Source organism: Onthophagus taurus, chromosome 7 (genome assembly GCF_036711975.1).
Source record: "Onthophagus taurus isolate NC chromosome 7, IU_Otau_3.0, whole genome shotgun sequence".
Classification (NCBI taxonomy): Eukaryota; Metazoa; Arthropoda; class Insecta; order Coleoptera; family Scarabaeidae; genus Onthophagus; species Onthophagus taurus.
Genome location: NC_091972.1, coordinates 16,102,693 through 16,118,129, shown reverse-complemented (window position 1 = coordinate 16,118,129; position 15,437 = coordinate 16,102,693). Strand labels below are relative to the sequence as shown.

At 31.3% G+C, this 15,437-nt stretch overlaps 1 protein-coding gene and 2 non-coding genes across 4 annotated transcripts; 2 read left to right on the top strand and 1 right to left on the bottom strand.

Annotated features, from left to right (window-relative positions):
- Window positions 1-1,270: 1,270 nt before the first annotated feature.
- LOC111415739 (uncharacterized) lies at window positions 1,271-13,303 on the top strand. 2 transcript variants are annotated; one of them, XM_071197766.1, is made up of 6 exons: window positions 1,271-1,496; window positions 6,427-6,656; window positions 6,719-6,900; window positions 11,499-12,234; window positions 12,546-12,775; window positions 12,838-13,303. In XM_071197766.1, exons 1-6 carry the CDS (start codon window positions 1,469-1,471, stop codon window positions 13,163-13,165), a joined length of 1,734 nt encoding a protein of 577 aa, XP_071053867.1. In that variant the 5' UTR covers window positions 1,271-1,468; the 3' UTR covers window positions 13,166-13,303. The 2 variants fall into 2 exon arrangements, with proteins under 2 accessions (XP_071053867.1, XP_071053868.1); XM_071197767.1 differs by lacking the exon at window positions 1,271-1,496 and adding an exon at window positions 4,025-4,134.
- On the top strand, window positions 7,121-7,192 carry TRNAT-UGU (transfer RNA threonine (anticodon UGU)). The gene has a single exon. It is a non-coding gene; the product is annotated as a tRNA-Thr (tRNA).
- On the bottom strand, window positions 7,359-7,430 carry TRNAT-CGU (transfer RNA threonine (anticodon CGU)). Its single transcript has one exon. It is a non-coding gene; the product is annotated as a tRNA-Thr (tRNA).
- Window positions 13,304-15,437: the final 2,134 nt, after the last annotated feature.

Genomic DNA, 15,437 nt, shown 5'->3' with positions numbered 1-15,437 from the left:
TTTCCATTAAGTTGTTTGTTCTTGTTCATCTCTCCATCTTAGCGATGTGAACCGCCCAACGCCATTTCACTTTCAATATTGTATCCATTACGTCTTCCACTGTGGTTTCATGTGGCATTGGGTAGCTTTTATTCATATTCATTATTACCCCTATTCCTTCTGATTTTTCCTTTAGTTCATGTATCATTATTTCCAGTTCTTTTAGATCATCTGCTATGAGTACCACATCATCTGAGTATCTTTGATTATTTAGTCTTTGTCCTTCGATACTAATTCCACGGTTTTGCCAATGTAGTGTCTTGAATATATCTTCTAGTACTAATGTAAATAACTTTGCCGATATGGTATCTCCTTGTCTTCTGCCTCTTTCCAGTTTGATTCTTTACGTTTCTATGTGGAGTCTCTTATCAATGTTTTCGATAAGTTCAGTATATCTTGAATCAATTCTACAGTTTTCTAGTGCAGTTTACTAAAGATTTTTTAGGGATACGATTTAAGATCTGAAGATTCCTGAAACCTGCTTGCTCTGTATTATGGTACAAGTCGAATTTGTTCGTTAGCCGTGTATTTATTACTTTCATGAGCAATTTATATACTTGGCACAAGAGACTTGTTGGTCGGTAGTTCTTTAGTTCTAATTTCTCGCCTTTCTTGTGTAACAATATCAGTATTGTATTGTTCCAATTTTGTAGTCTCATCTGATCGTCGAGGCATTTATTAAGTAGGATAAAAATGTTGCAATTTTGCTATATTATGCAGTAAAGTGTTAAAAAATGCAATACTAATTGTTAAATTCTAAATTTAAAACTATATCATATTTATGTTTGTTATAATTAACATAACTAATCTTTAAATTTCTTTAATTTTCGCTTAGATTAAATGTTTTTCCAATTTTTCTATATCTACATCTATAATCTAAGCATACATTTATTGTACATCATTAATCTCAACGTAAAAATATTATCTTTGAGTGGATACATAAAACATACACACATAAAACGCGTCATTATTAACATTGTTATCAGTCCAACCGTCTGCAATCGGGACAGCTATAACATTTTATTATTTAGTAGTTTTATTATTATAAATTCTTATCTGAAAATCTTAAAAAAATTTATAACTTTAAAATTTGTAGATATATCTGTTACTGTTTTATTTCTTTTCTTTTCTCTAATAATAAATCGCCTTGATGATCGCTTGTATGTAAATAGAACATTCTACTTTTCTTTTAAAAATAAGTAATCGTTTTCTAAATTAGTAATCAAGAGACTTAGAGCGGGGTTGATAAGTTGATAAGAATGAAATAAAACTGGCTCTGTCACACTAAATAACATTGAAAATTGAACCGGTTGTGCACTTACCTCACTTAATATTGTTATTAAAATTGTATCGTGTTGTTGTGTTTAAAGTGTGATAAATCATTTTAATTAAAAAATAAGTTTTGTGATTTTAAAATAATGTTATAGAGATGTCTAACAACGATAAACCTTACGAAGGTAAGTATTTTGATGATTATTTATTGATGATACATGTTGTTTGTTTATATTTTTTTTGTCGATAATAAAAATTTGTTCTACTTTTTTTTTTGTATTGCGTTTTAAAAGACGCAGTATAAAAAAATTAATGATGTTAAGTCGTCTATGTTTTACAACTTTCTTTAATGGTAAGTGAAAATAAAAAAATAAGATTTAAAACGTCATTAATTTAATAATTATTAACAATTTCTGTAATCGTCACCAAGAATTTAAAGATAAGCTACTTATTCTATGTAAATATTGTTTTGTCTTTAACGACTGGGTACAAATTTCAACTTCAAATGGACTTAATTTGATAAGAAAACAAAGTTGAACACTATTTATACAGACTGTCCGTGATAATATTGTCATTATAGACAATGAAATAGTATTTAAAGTAAAACGTAATACTTTAACATGTATTATACAGTGTTCGCCAAAAAGTCAGCAACATTTTCTTTTTTATTACATATTTAAATTCTATATAGTACAAAAATAAGTTGACTTTGATAAGGATTGTTGATACCTAAAGCTTATCATTTCCTAGTTATTTTTATTTTCATTTTCTTTTAGTATTCTCAGCCGATGTAAAAGCAAGAAAGAACGTAATTATGTTGTTGTGTTGGTCTATTTTATACAGGTGGTCAAAAATTATATTAATCACTGAGCCTCTGCCGCAAGTGACCTCGGCTTAATTTGTCATAAGATCTAGAGTATCTAAAACTTAATTTGACATCCTTAATAAGACACCCAAACTATTTGTAAAGAAACTAGATGACTTAGCCTAATGACGCCGCCATTAGGATATAACATTTGAAAGCCAATTTGCCCAGTTCACTATGCTGCATATACGGTGATTCCCCGACTATGAAATAACACTATCCTACTATATTTATAATATCTACATACATGTTAGGTAATGTTATATGGAATTATATCAAGTTATATCACTACCCATAAATATTTACAATATGACTTGATGATTTTTAAATTCTGAAATAAATATTTATGTCCCAAAATATTAGTGTTTTAAAAAATTTATGAACTTATCTAATATAATTAAAAAATAAATCTATCAGAACAAATCATAACTCAGCACTTTATCAAATAATATGATATGGGTATTATACCGGTATTATAAAGATTTATCTTTTCACATTACATCTAACCACTTTATTATAAAAGTAGATTTTGAATTGGTATTTTAATCGTATTATGACACGGATAAGATCTCATTGTTTAAAATTAAAAAAAAAATTACACGACCTAATTTTTTTAATTGATGTTTTGATATAAATTTTAAATAAGATCTTTTATGACTATGTATTTTATATTGAATAGTTGAACTTCGAATTTAAAGATGAATTAAATTTATTAAAAAATTAAAATTGTTTATGTATAAAATCGTAGACATCAATCAAGACAAAATCTAAAACTTTTTTATCTTGATGAACCCATCAAGATAAAATCAATTTTTATTAATGAATCAAATGATTTCAATCTCGTCTAGTATCCAGTCACTGATTGGAACCTATTTCAAGAAACATTAGATAATAAAATTCATCTTAATGCTTTGATGAAAACAAACGAAGACATGGAGAAGGAAGTAGAAAATTTCTTAAAAGATATACAAAATTCAGGTTGAGCCTCAACACCAATATTAACACCAAAATCTAAATCCAACATATATCCTAAAATTTTGTAAATAATTTTACGATGAACCTGGAAATAACATTAACTAAAATATATCCTAAATTGAAAAAAAATGGTAAACCAATAGAATTCCTGGTGATAAAACTAAATTAAATAAAATAACAGCAAAATGAAGACCATTAACATATAGAAAAACTAAATATAAAGAAATCAGTAGCAAAACTATTACACATAATTAATGCTGCTTTTAAACAAAAATACTTCCCAAGTATGGAAAGTTGCTGCCAAAACCTGGCAAACCCACCACAGTTGTTCCATCATATAGGCCAATCTCATTATTACCGTTACTTAAACTATTTGAAAAGTTACTATTAAAAAGACTAAAAGTTGTCATAGAAGAAAGTGCACTAATAACAACACATCAATTTGGGTTGGGATGGGTTGGCTTGAATAAACATGTAACAGTAGACCAAGTGCATAGAATAACAAATTTAATGCCGTATTTTCTTTTGTTGCACAAGCTTTCGATAAAGTCTGGTGCGATTTTTTAAATTACAAACTAGATCAAATACTACCATCAACGTAGTCAACTATTAAAATTGTATCTTTCTAAACTAAAATTAGAACTAATAGTAGCACTATCACTCTTCACGTCTTTTGAAAAAGTGTTTGACGTTTCGGTTTGCAACCTTTTTTAGAAACACTTCGAACTTGTTTCTGAAGAAAGTTGCAACATGGCACTCGAAACGTCAAATACTTCTTGAATCCTATTTTCCATGACTTATCTGGTTGTAGGTTGACTTTAAAACACCATTAACCGCCCTCCATAAATAAAAATCTAAACAAGTTATGTGTAGGAATCTGGTTGTCCATGGAAATAGGCTTCCTTTTCTGGTCCATCGCTGTTGAAACACTGCGTTTAGATGGTCTCTCACATTTATAGCAAAATATGCTGGACCGTCCAGTTGTAAGTACCAATTTTGTCGAGTTTCCAATCTTCTAACAAAATCGGTAATTAAATTACCAACCGGTTAAAATCCATTAAATTTTCTCATAAAATCATCTTTCACCTATTGTTAAGGTTAGGAACAAGATTGGTTGGACTTCATTTTGCTATTTTTTTCATGAAAAAAGTAAAACCAAAGGATTTAACTTTTCGAAGAAAATTCACAATTTCTATTGTAATATGGAGAAATGCCTTCTAGTGACGACATACCAAATTACAACTACCACAAATGAGGTAGGATTTGTAGTCCAAGAAAAGCTCTCTTCAACGTTACCAAGCTTATTAAATTCCGTTCAGCCATTTTGAAATTATTGCACGAACATCCTCCAACACTTTATTTTTAGAGATAAGGCAAAAAGTGTTTTAACAAAAAAAATATAATTTATCTAAACTTTAAAATGCATATACTATTTTGTTATGTTAATACAGCGGAAATCCGAGAAAAAACACATTTTTTAATTCAAGATGGTCTTTTGAACCCCTAGTGGTTATCTTAGAAGCCTGAAAATAATTTGCAGGATGTTCTCTTAACCACTTTAGTCATTAAATTTTTACCCCAAGTTTTTACAATGAGTAGTTTCCGAGGTACAGTATTTTGTACGCTTATTGGGCCATGCTGTACATACTCTACACCTTTGACCTTCCTCAGATACCAGATACTATAGCAGCTACATTCTGCTCTTCGCAGATGACACAGCAATCTTGGCTGTTGCAGAAAATGAAGAACTTGTAGCAAATATGTTACAATTGGGGTTAAATTCAATCGAAAACTGGACCAAACAACGGCTAGTCAAATTAAATACAAATAAATCGACGTACATAAACTTTACTTATAAGAAAGTAAAGTATGCCCCAATACACATTAACGGCAATGCAGTTCCTTACGCCACCACCACAAAATATCTTGGTATGACGCTGGATACCAGACTCAAATGGAAAGCTTACATTAAGGAAAAACGTCATTACAACAACTATATGGGCTTATTGGCAGAAAATCTACATTACCATTGAATAACAAGCTGCTAATATACAAGCAAGCATTAAAACCAAAGAAATCTTGCAGGTGTTGAACTGCAAGATTCCTCTGATTTAAAGATTCCAAAACATTCGATCTAAAATATTTTCAAGATGGCTGCCACTTCCAGTCTACCGGAAGTAGACCATAACTTCGTTATTTTAAATGGAATGCTATAGTTTTTATTACACCTTTTAATTGTACGTAAAAAATATGTTGAATTTCCTAAAAGTTATTGGTACCTAGCGTTTTTCGTTTTCGAGTTATTTTGATTTTATGTTTTTTTTTTTGCAAATTTCAGCATGCTCTTTAAAACACCATATCCCAGCCAACGTTCATTCAAAAAAGCTCTAAATTGGCACGATTACTCTTCAAATGCTGTCAAATAGATTGTCATTTGTTGTATCAGACTATCTTATACAGGTTCGTCAAAAACCCAACCCGACAGAAAATTTAATTGTTTACAAATTATCTATAGACATTCCTATACCTATTTATTTTAGTTTTTCTTATTGTATATTAAGTGTAAAGCAGACTGGCCCACTGGGAAAAGCTCCAAAATATTCTTTTGTTTAATTTTATGTACCAAAATGTCAAAATTAAGTAACTAATTCGTGTACAGGTGTTTCTGTAAGTCGTGGCATACTTTTAATCACAAATACCGGAGAATCAACGTTAAGAAATCTTTAAATATTTTCAATATGGTTTGTCTTATAAAAAAAACCTTCTCTAACCTTTTCTTAGAACAAAAATTAAACATTCGTATTTGAATCATTTTAAAAACGTCAGGTTGTATTATCCGAGGTTTTCGATTATCCGGTATCTATTTTCCTCCTATTACCACGGTTAATCGGTACTTTAGTGTACTCGCAACGAATGATAAGCAATTTTTAATTCTTGTACTGTCGACAAGTGTCATGGATACAATTGCTGTTCGTGTAGCCGTACTTTTGGATATTCCGAAATGTCTATGACAAACTATATTGAAAATATTTAAAAAATTATTAACTTTGAAAGCCCATATCTTAGCCATTTATTGGTTTAGACCAAACAGTTTTACACGAATCATTTTAACTCTAGTGTTTGTGATTAAAATTATGCCACGACTTACAGGAACACCCTGTATAGATATATAGGGTGTTAACACCTAGTAGATACTAGGTGTTAATTGTGCTATGCATAATATAAAATAATATGATATAAAAAAAGTCTGATATCACCTTTTTTAAATTTTTTAGAGCGCCTCTTAGATTTCAAACGACAACTTTCACAGCCAGAAAAAAAATCAACAACTTTTAAAGGTCCATTTCGAGTGATTCGCTTTTGCTTACTCGGCATACTTTTACCATGCCTTCTATGCGTAATTGTCCTCTACATGAGATACAGAGTGTTCGTTGAACAAATGTACCCATTAGCAGCTTCAGATATGAGAATGCTGGATAATAGAGTTTCAACAACATGGTGCCAAGTAAATATATTCTTTTTTTTTTTCTTTTTGATTTAATAATTGCATTTTTTTTAATTTTTAAGAAACAAATTATCAAAGTTAACGCAACCTTCAACGCTTTTCTATTACCAACCAACCCAGAAGTGGAAAAAGATAAAAAGCATTTAACAATGGTACGCCATCTGATGTTAGAAGATGATACTAAAGAATATTGGGGATTTTATTTTTTAAAAGGATCAAGTGTCACTATTTCAAGCTGTGTCAGGTAAATTTTTTAACTGTCAAAGGGGTTTTTTAACTATATTTATTATTAAATATAGACGTGTGTGATACATTTTGTTTGTGTTATCTGTTAAAACATTACTTTACGATAATTTACACATTATTTACTAAGAATTTGATTTAAAATGCATCTAAAAATGTAAAGAATTTTAGTTTTTAATGCTTTCATTCGTATTTATAGGTAAAATAAGAATATATAGAGAGCCTCTTTAGCTCAGTGGCAGAGCACTGGTCTTGTAAACCAGGGGTCGTGAGTTCAATCCTCACAGGAGGCAAAAAAAAGCTCAAATTCTTTAAAAATAAAGAGCTTAATTTTTTCTTTTTCTAATATATTTTTTAATTTAAGCTCAAATAAAGTACAATTTCGATACTTAACGTTTCTTAATGATTTATTTTGAGTTATTTAATTCATTTTAACATAAAAAAAAATAAAAAATATTTTGCCTCCTGTGAGGTTTGAACTCACGACCCCTGGTTTACGAGACCAGTGCTCTACCACTGAGCTAAAGAGGCTTGTTAAAAGCTCCTTTCAATATTTACAATGTTCAAGTTTACCGAAACATAAATCCAAAAATTATAAACTAATACGGCAAAACCTCGATATAACGGACTAATACAGGGAAGGAAGTGTCCGTTATCACCAAAAATCTGTTATATGGAAAATTCTGTGTTGTGTTGTTGTGTGTGTTTGTTCATATCGAAAAGATGGGACATAGAGAGTCCTCGAACAGACCAAGAGCTTTTCGAGGATCTTATTAGTAGTTCGAATGATGAAAACTATCGTGAGTTACCCCTGGACGACTCGTTTAGTAACGTGTCGAAAACTGAGGAAGCTGCTGAAGAGTGTTCTGAAAAACCTGACGAAAACGATTTTGTCAAGACCGCTTCACAAACTGCTAGTGAATGTACTGACGATGAAATTGAAGATAAGCCGGTACAATTACATTATGCGCGACATAGCGCCGAATTCGCTCGTAAAGAAAAATGTCTTATCAAAAAGAACTAGAAATGTGCGTTCTACATTGGATTCTTTTAGACATTTTATATCTGACAATATCTTAGATCTTCTTGTAATGTATATGTTGTAGGCAAACGCCGTAATCCGTCATTTAACGCTGTAATAAAATAATTATTCTCTTGTTTGACTGAAATTTACTGTCATTCCTCGGAATGCCTTCATAACTTTAGTCAGAAAGAGTAAACACAAATAATTGAGCGTTACAAAGCGTCTGCTGGCGCTTTGTTTAGTCGGTTAGTGAGACCTAATAATGGGCACTTCACAAAGTCGGTTATATTTGTGTAGAAGATCTCGGAAAGGTAATATCAGTCAAATTTGGCATTCCCATGGTGTGAAGGGAACCAAAAAATCACAGGGATGACTCTCATTTTTGCTACTATGATTTTAATGGCTATAACTCTAAGAATAAAAGAGATGCAATGCGACCTGTAGCTCATAGACCAGATGTGCTTGTACCTCAGCTTTCAGCAACGCTAAATGAAGATTACTGTGATTTCCAAGATCTCCTCTCTTGCAAGAGCTACTGGCTGCTGGAACATGTTTTTATCAGTACAGATTTAGAGATCGTGAATTTACTGAGTATTTCAAACAAGAAGAGGAGTTGGTCTACTGTTGTGATGTTCCTGGTTTGGTTCAAAAGTTTGGATTTGAATACTAAGCTGATAAGTTTGATTCTTCAAAAAGAAACCTGAAGGCTGTACTCCTGCACAATGGTAACACATACGCTTCCCTTTCCTCTAGTGTATTCTGTACATCTCAAAAAAAATCACGAGTATTTGAAAGAGGTGCTAAATAAAATTAAATATATGTACAGATCATAACTGGATAGTTTGTGGTGATCTGAAAGTTTTGGTCATGACGCTTGGTTGGTTTCATTTGTGAATTGGATTGTAGAGCAAGGAATGAACACAGGACTAAAAAAAGTATGGCCAACCTAACAAACATTAGGGCCAGGTGTAAAGAACGTTTTGCACAAAGCTTTAGTCGATCCTAGAAAAATTTATCTTCCCCCTCTTCACATCAACTTAGGGCTCATGAAACAATTCGTCAAAGCTTTACCCAACACTGAGTTTGCACACAGTATTCACATTTGTCAGAGGCAAAATTAAAAGAAGGAATTTTTGTGGATGTTTTTTTCGGCTGGATATCCGGTTATATCCTGATAAGATATGTCAATTTATTTGGATCCAAGATACAAAACGAACTTACAGTGAAATTCCCCTAACTCGAATCACTAAGGGAGCGGAAGAAAACTTAACTAACGAGTTATAGAGATTTCGAGTTAGAGAAAAATTAGTAGAATTTCAGCTCTAAAGAAAAACATTAGAAATACTTTTCTAATACGTATATTTAAAACAGAAACCTTAATACTATTGTAAGTAGAAAATTAATCAAGATTTTTAAAGTAATCCGTAATTTCCTTTTGGCTTAAAGTGGACAACCGTTCTTTGTCGAAAAAATCTTCTATTAAATGTAAAGAATTATGAATATTATCTGAAACATTCTCTCTTAATAAAACAAAGGTTTCAAGCTTTCTAAGAGAGCTTCAATAAGCTTCATCAAATGTAGGCACAGCGATAAGTACTTCATTTTCAAGATTATCATCACCCTCATCTGATTCTGAAACAATAAGAACATTAGGTTTGTTTTGGTTCAAGTTGGTTCAGTCTGTAGTTTCTGAGCCAAAGTCTATGTGGTTTGATTCTGTAGCTAAAATTACTTACAGAACGGATCCGAATATTTTATTCTTTGGTAAATTCGACTTATAGAAGTAAAAGTTGAAGAAATTTTTCAAAACGGCTTATTGCATTAAAAAGAGGTTACTTTAATTAATAATTAGTGATATTTCCACAAGGATCCTTCAAGAAATGAATTTTATAGCGAATTTTGAAAATTATCGATGAAAGTTGCAACATCGAAAATTTTATTAAAACTTCAAATATTGTTTTTTCAAAAACTAAAAGTTATTTTTCAAAATGGGTTGGTTCATTGGAAAGGAGACAGTTTAATTAACATTTTGGGAAATTTTCATACCTATATTCCAAGAACTGGATTTTATACGAATTTTTAAAACTTAATCGACGAAAATTGTAAAATTCGAAAGAATTGTGGATAATTTCAAAAATTTATTTCTCAAGAACTAAAAGTGATTTTTCAAAACGGCTTTTTGCATTAAAAAGAGTATACTTTAATTAATAATTGGTAATATTTCCACAAGGATCCTTCAAGAATTGAAGTTTATAGCGAATTTTGAAAGTTATCGATAAAAATTGCAACATCGAAAATTTTATCGAAACTTCAAACATTGTTTTCTCAAAAACTAAAAGCTATTTTTTAAAACGGGTTGGTTCATTGGAAAGAAGGCACTTTTATTAACACTTTGGGAAATTTTCATACTCATATTCCAAGAACTGGATTTTATATGAATTATTAAAACCTAATCGGGGAAAATTGTAAAATTCGAAAAAATTGTCGATCATTTCAAAAATTTATTTCTCCAAAACTAAAGGTGATTTTTCAAAACGGCTTTTTGCATTAAAAAGAGTATACTTTAATTAATAATTGGTGATATTTCCACAAAGATCCTTCAAGAAATGAATTTTATATCGAATTTTGAAAATTATCGATGAAAATTGCAACATCGAAAATTTTATCAAAACTTTAAATATTGTTTTCTCAAAAACTAAAAGCTGTTTTGCAAAACGGGTTGATTTATTGGAAAGAAGACACTCTTATTAACACTTTGGGAAATTTTCATACTCATATTCCAAGAACTGGATTTTATACGAATTTTTAAATCTTAATCAGCGAAAATTGCAAAATTCGAAAAAGTTATCGATGTTTTCAAAAATTTATTTCTCAAGAACTAAAAGTGATTTTTGCATTAAAAAGAGTATACTTTAATTAATAATTGGTAATATTTCCACAAGGATCTTTCAAGAAGTGAATTTTATAGCCAAATTTAAAAATTATCGATGAAAATTGCAACATCGACAATTTTATCAAAACTTCAAATATTGTTTTTTCAAAAACTAAACGTTATTTTTCAAAACGGGTTGGGTCATTGGAACACTTTTATAAAAACCTCCTGTATTTATTATAATATGTTATTTGGCATATATTTTATTAACTATTGTGATTTAACTATTTATTTGGGCAAGTAGCACTATTATGGCATCTAGAATTGCACACAAATTTGTTTTTAAAACACGCACATTGATTTGTTTGGCATTTCACTTTTGCCACTTCAATCCTGACATGATTCGTAATCAATCAAGTCTATTTGAGCCCGAGAGCAAAATTCTCTTGAAATAATCGGCTTGCTTATAAGATTTGCATATTTGTTTGCTTTTTTTTGTGGCAAGTTTCGCAAGACTGCAAAAATGTCTCAATAACAGTCAATGACTAAACAAAGCGCCGACAGAAGCTCGGGGAATTCCCCTCCTAGAGTTCTAGGAATAACCCAAGTTGAATTCTATCTACCTAGATATAGTCTATCTAATAATAATAATAACGAGGTTCGTTATATCCAGGTTTTACTGTAATAAATAATTTTTTTTTAGATGGCCCGGTGCTTCATTAATAGTAATTAGAGGTCATAAACACCTCCATGAATGCGCTTACATCGGTGATAATTCCTCGGAAGAACTTGACGAAATTATGGAAGCGATAGCTGAAGGAAATTACGTCCAACAAAACAATATAGTTTCCGAGGAAGCCCCATCGAACGTACCAAATTTAATGAAAAGACATCGCCAAGATGTGCAATTTCATCACCCAGATCACAAAAATTCAAGTAGTAAAAATCACACGATTTTCGACGGTTTAGATACAACTGATATTACGGATCAGAATCAATTGAAAGATATTCTTAAAGAACTTGCCGTGAAAACCAATAAAAAAGATAAATTTCTACAAGATGACGTGAAAAGGAATCACGTTCACAGAAATTCAACTTTCGGAAAGGGGGAAACTAAAAATTTTAAATTTGAAAAGGAGAAGGAAACTGCCGATGAAGTTTATAAAGATGTTTTGGTGAAATTGAAGGATTTGGGTGAAGAAGGAGAGGCTGTTTTGAAGAGGTTAAACGAGAAATATCGAAAATTGGATGATTCTGAAAGTTTTGATAGTGAAGATGAACATATCCTGAATGTGCGAGGGAGACAATATTCGAAACCACCTGTAAAATATGAAGATTCTATTGATAGAGCTAAAAGAAGAAAAAGGGATTTGCTAAGAGAGGTTATGGAAAAAAGTTTTAGTGGGCATGATGAGGAAAATGATGCTGCAATTGAAGAGGTAATGTAGTGTATTTATATCAAATTATATCATTAATTATTTAATAAGGTTGGCAGCCCAATGCTATCATAGTAATATATATCATAGTATATAAAAAGGAAATATAGTAATTGTATGAATTAGTAGATTTATTTTCACAAACACAAAAAATCATATTGACTTTATTTATAAAGATACATTTCTTTATCTTATAAGTTATGGCTGAAATTAAAGCTTGAAAGTAATGAATCGATTGAAGATAATTTTAAAAACTACTGTAATTTCAAAGATTTATTAAATTTAGTTAAAAGTTATATAAAAAACTCTTACAGGGATTCACACCTGATGGAATAGCAGATCATCGTGGAAAAATCGACGAAAACACCTTAAACGATAAAAGTAACAGTGAATTTTGGTCATCTTTTAGCAGTTCAGAAGAAGCTCTTTTAAATTGTGCCGGATTAATTCTGAACTTACCATTAGAACCTCACAAAGGTTGTATGAACACAAGTAATCACCTTGAAATTGAAGATGCTTATCTTGCAAATACAATAACATACACGTAAGTACTTAGTTAAAAATTTGTTGATATTATTAACTTAAAAATTTTGTTTTTTTTTTTAGAGTTCCTGTAAATGGTTATTATTTCTTCGTTTTTAACAGCGAAAATGAAATTCAAACGAACTATATCCGCGTTCGATTTAATTTGCACAAAAAAGTTTATAACGTTTCAAACCCGATTTCCGCTTGTAAAAATACATCCGATGTTTGTTCGATGAATTTGAATTTTTTTTCGAGTGAAAAACTTGTTATGGAACTTCCGGTTACTGAAAATGATGATATGTGGAATCAGGAGTATGTCGTTGTATCCCAATGTGAACCAAGAACAATGATTTATATAATTTTTGTAATCGCAATTCCGATTTTAATCATATTATTTGCGTTTCAATAAACATAAAAACTTACAATAAATAATACCTCCTATTTATTGTAGGTTATATAAAAAGATATTAAAAAACTATTTAATATTGGAAATAAACTCTTTCTTTTGAGTTTATTTCGAAAAATAGAAACAAAGCTATAAGACTGATGTATTTAGTTATTTTATTAATCTATTTTTTGAAGATGCATTTAAAGAAAAATAAAAATTGAATTTTTTTTATCAACCTTTACATAAATTCTTTTAACGTGAGTACCCAGGTGTTTGCTGTGATATGGAACGAAATAGGTATAATAATAAGAACAGGAAGTATAATAATAAATAATCTAACTTAAAGGTCAGTCCCCACGGAGTGTGAAAACGAAATGTATCACGCCATCGTATTTGCTTTCGTGCATGTGCTGAAGTAGCTAGGTTCACAAGGACTGAAGTATCAACGAAAACATGATTCAGTTGATTGCGGAAAGTCGACCATGAATGAAGGATATGCTGTGATGAGTTCGATTTTAAAAAGTTGCTACGAATATCTGAGTGCGAGTTTGGTTATCTTCTGGAAGGTGTTTCACCACTAATTTCCAAATCAGATACAAATATGAGACAAGCAGTAAACACTAAAACAATTTTGATTGTGTGGATCGTCATTGCTGAATGAATGAGCGAATGAAAAACTTTATTAGGTTAAACTAGAAAATTTTTGGCCTATAAATATTATTAGTTCCGACTCCAGATTGCTCACTGTCGGCTATTTTCTTCAACTCCGGAAGGCATGAATTCCTTAGATGTTGCTATTCTCAAATCTTTTCGATACTTGCATCATACAACAACAGCAGTTCACTAGCATACAATTTTACAAACTGTATGGTTTCATTGTCTTGTAATTTAATAACATGACTTTTCATTGTATTACTAGTTGTCATTTTGAACTAGTATACGCGAGCGAACTCACGGCAAAAATCAAACCAGTTTGATCTGAAGGGTGAGACAAATTTTCTATTGAAAAGCAAATCATTTAATGTAAAATAACTAAAAAACACTATTTACATAAGGATTATTTACAATAGAAGTGAACAGAATTATTTGGTGAAATAACTTGTAGTTTTTGTTTGTTTGGTCCTTTTCTGGTTCATTCGCGAATTTGTCCCTTTAAAACGCAAAGCTATCAAGGGTTTTCCCAGTTGGTTTTCATATAGTACCATTAAAGTAATTCGAGAGAAAAGGAGGGTGTACTGTAGATGGAAGCGTTTTAAAAACCGACTTGACTACCTCACTTTTTCAATTCTAAGGAGTCGTGCAAAGTATCTAATCCATCACAATTACATGGAGTATGTTAAAAGAGCTGAAAGTAATATGCAATCTGATCCAAAGGTGTTTTGGGCTTTTACTAAGTCTAAGAAGCGTGCGGATGTCATTCCTTCTACGATGTCATGGAATGGAACTGTTGTCGGCGATGGTGTCGAAGTATGCTCATTGTTTGCTGATTTCTTTTCTTCGGTTTTTGTGGATCCTACTCCAATCCAGCAGAATGTCGATTGTATAGAAATGGATACCCTTCCTTTGAATCAGATGTAGTTTGACAGAATTGAGGTTGAGGAGGCCCTGATGGGCATCAGGGTTACAGACAGTATAGGTACTGATGGTATTCCATCAATTTTAATCAAGGAATGTTCACACTCTCTGTCCCTTCCTTTAACTATTTTATTTAATGCTTCATTGAAAATGGGTGTCTTTCCTTTATTGTGGAAGCGGGCTTTTGTTCTTCCCATTTTTAAATCTAGGGACCGTGGTGCTATATCCGATTACCGCCCCATATCTATTTTGCCAGCATTTGGGAAAGTGTTTGAGAAAGTAGTTCATGCACGTCTATTCTTTGCCCTTAAGTCTAAAATCAATTCTAGACAACATGGTTTTTTTGCTGGTCGCTCGGTGGAGAGTAACTTGCTTGAATATACCCAGTATATCTTATCTACTCTGGATGATTCTTGTCAGGTTGATTCAGTTTATACGGATTTTAGTAAAGCTTTCGACCGGGTGGATCAGAACTTACTTCTGTTCAAACTAAAGAAGTTTGGTGTTCAGGGAAATCTTTTGCAATGGCTTGCTTCCTATCTGAAGGTTAGGTCTGGTTAATGGTTTTTTCTCTAATCCTGTGTCGGTTCCTTCTGGTGTTCCACAGGGTAGCCATCTGGGCCCTTTACTGTTTAATATTTATGTTAACGACATATTTGACGTCGTTAATTATGCCCAATGTTTAATGTATGCTGACGATTTAAAACTCTTTCTCCGC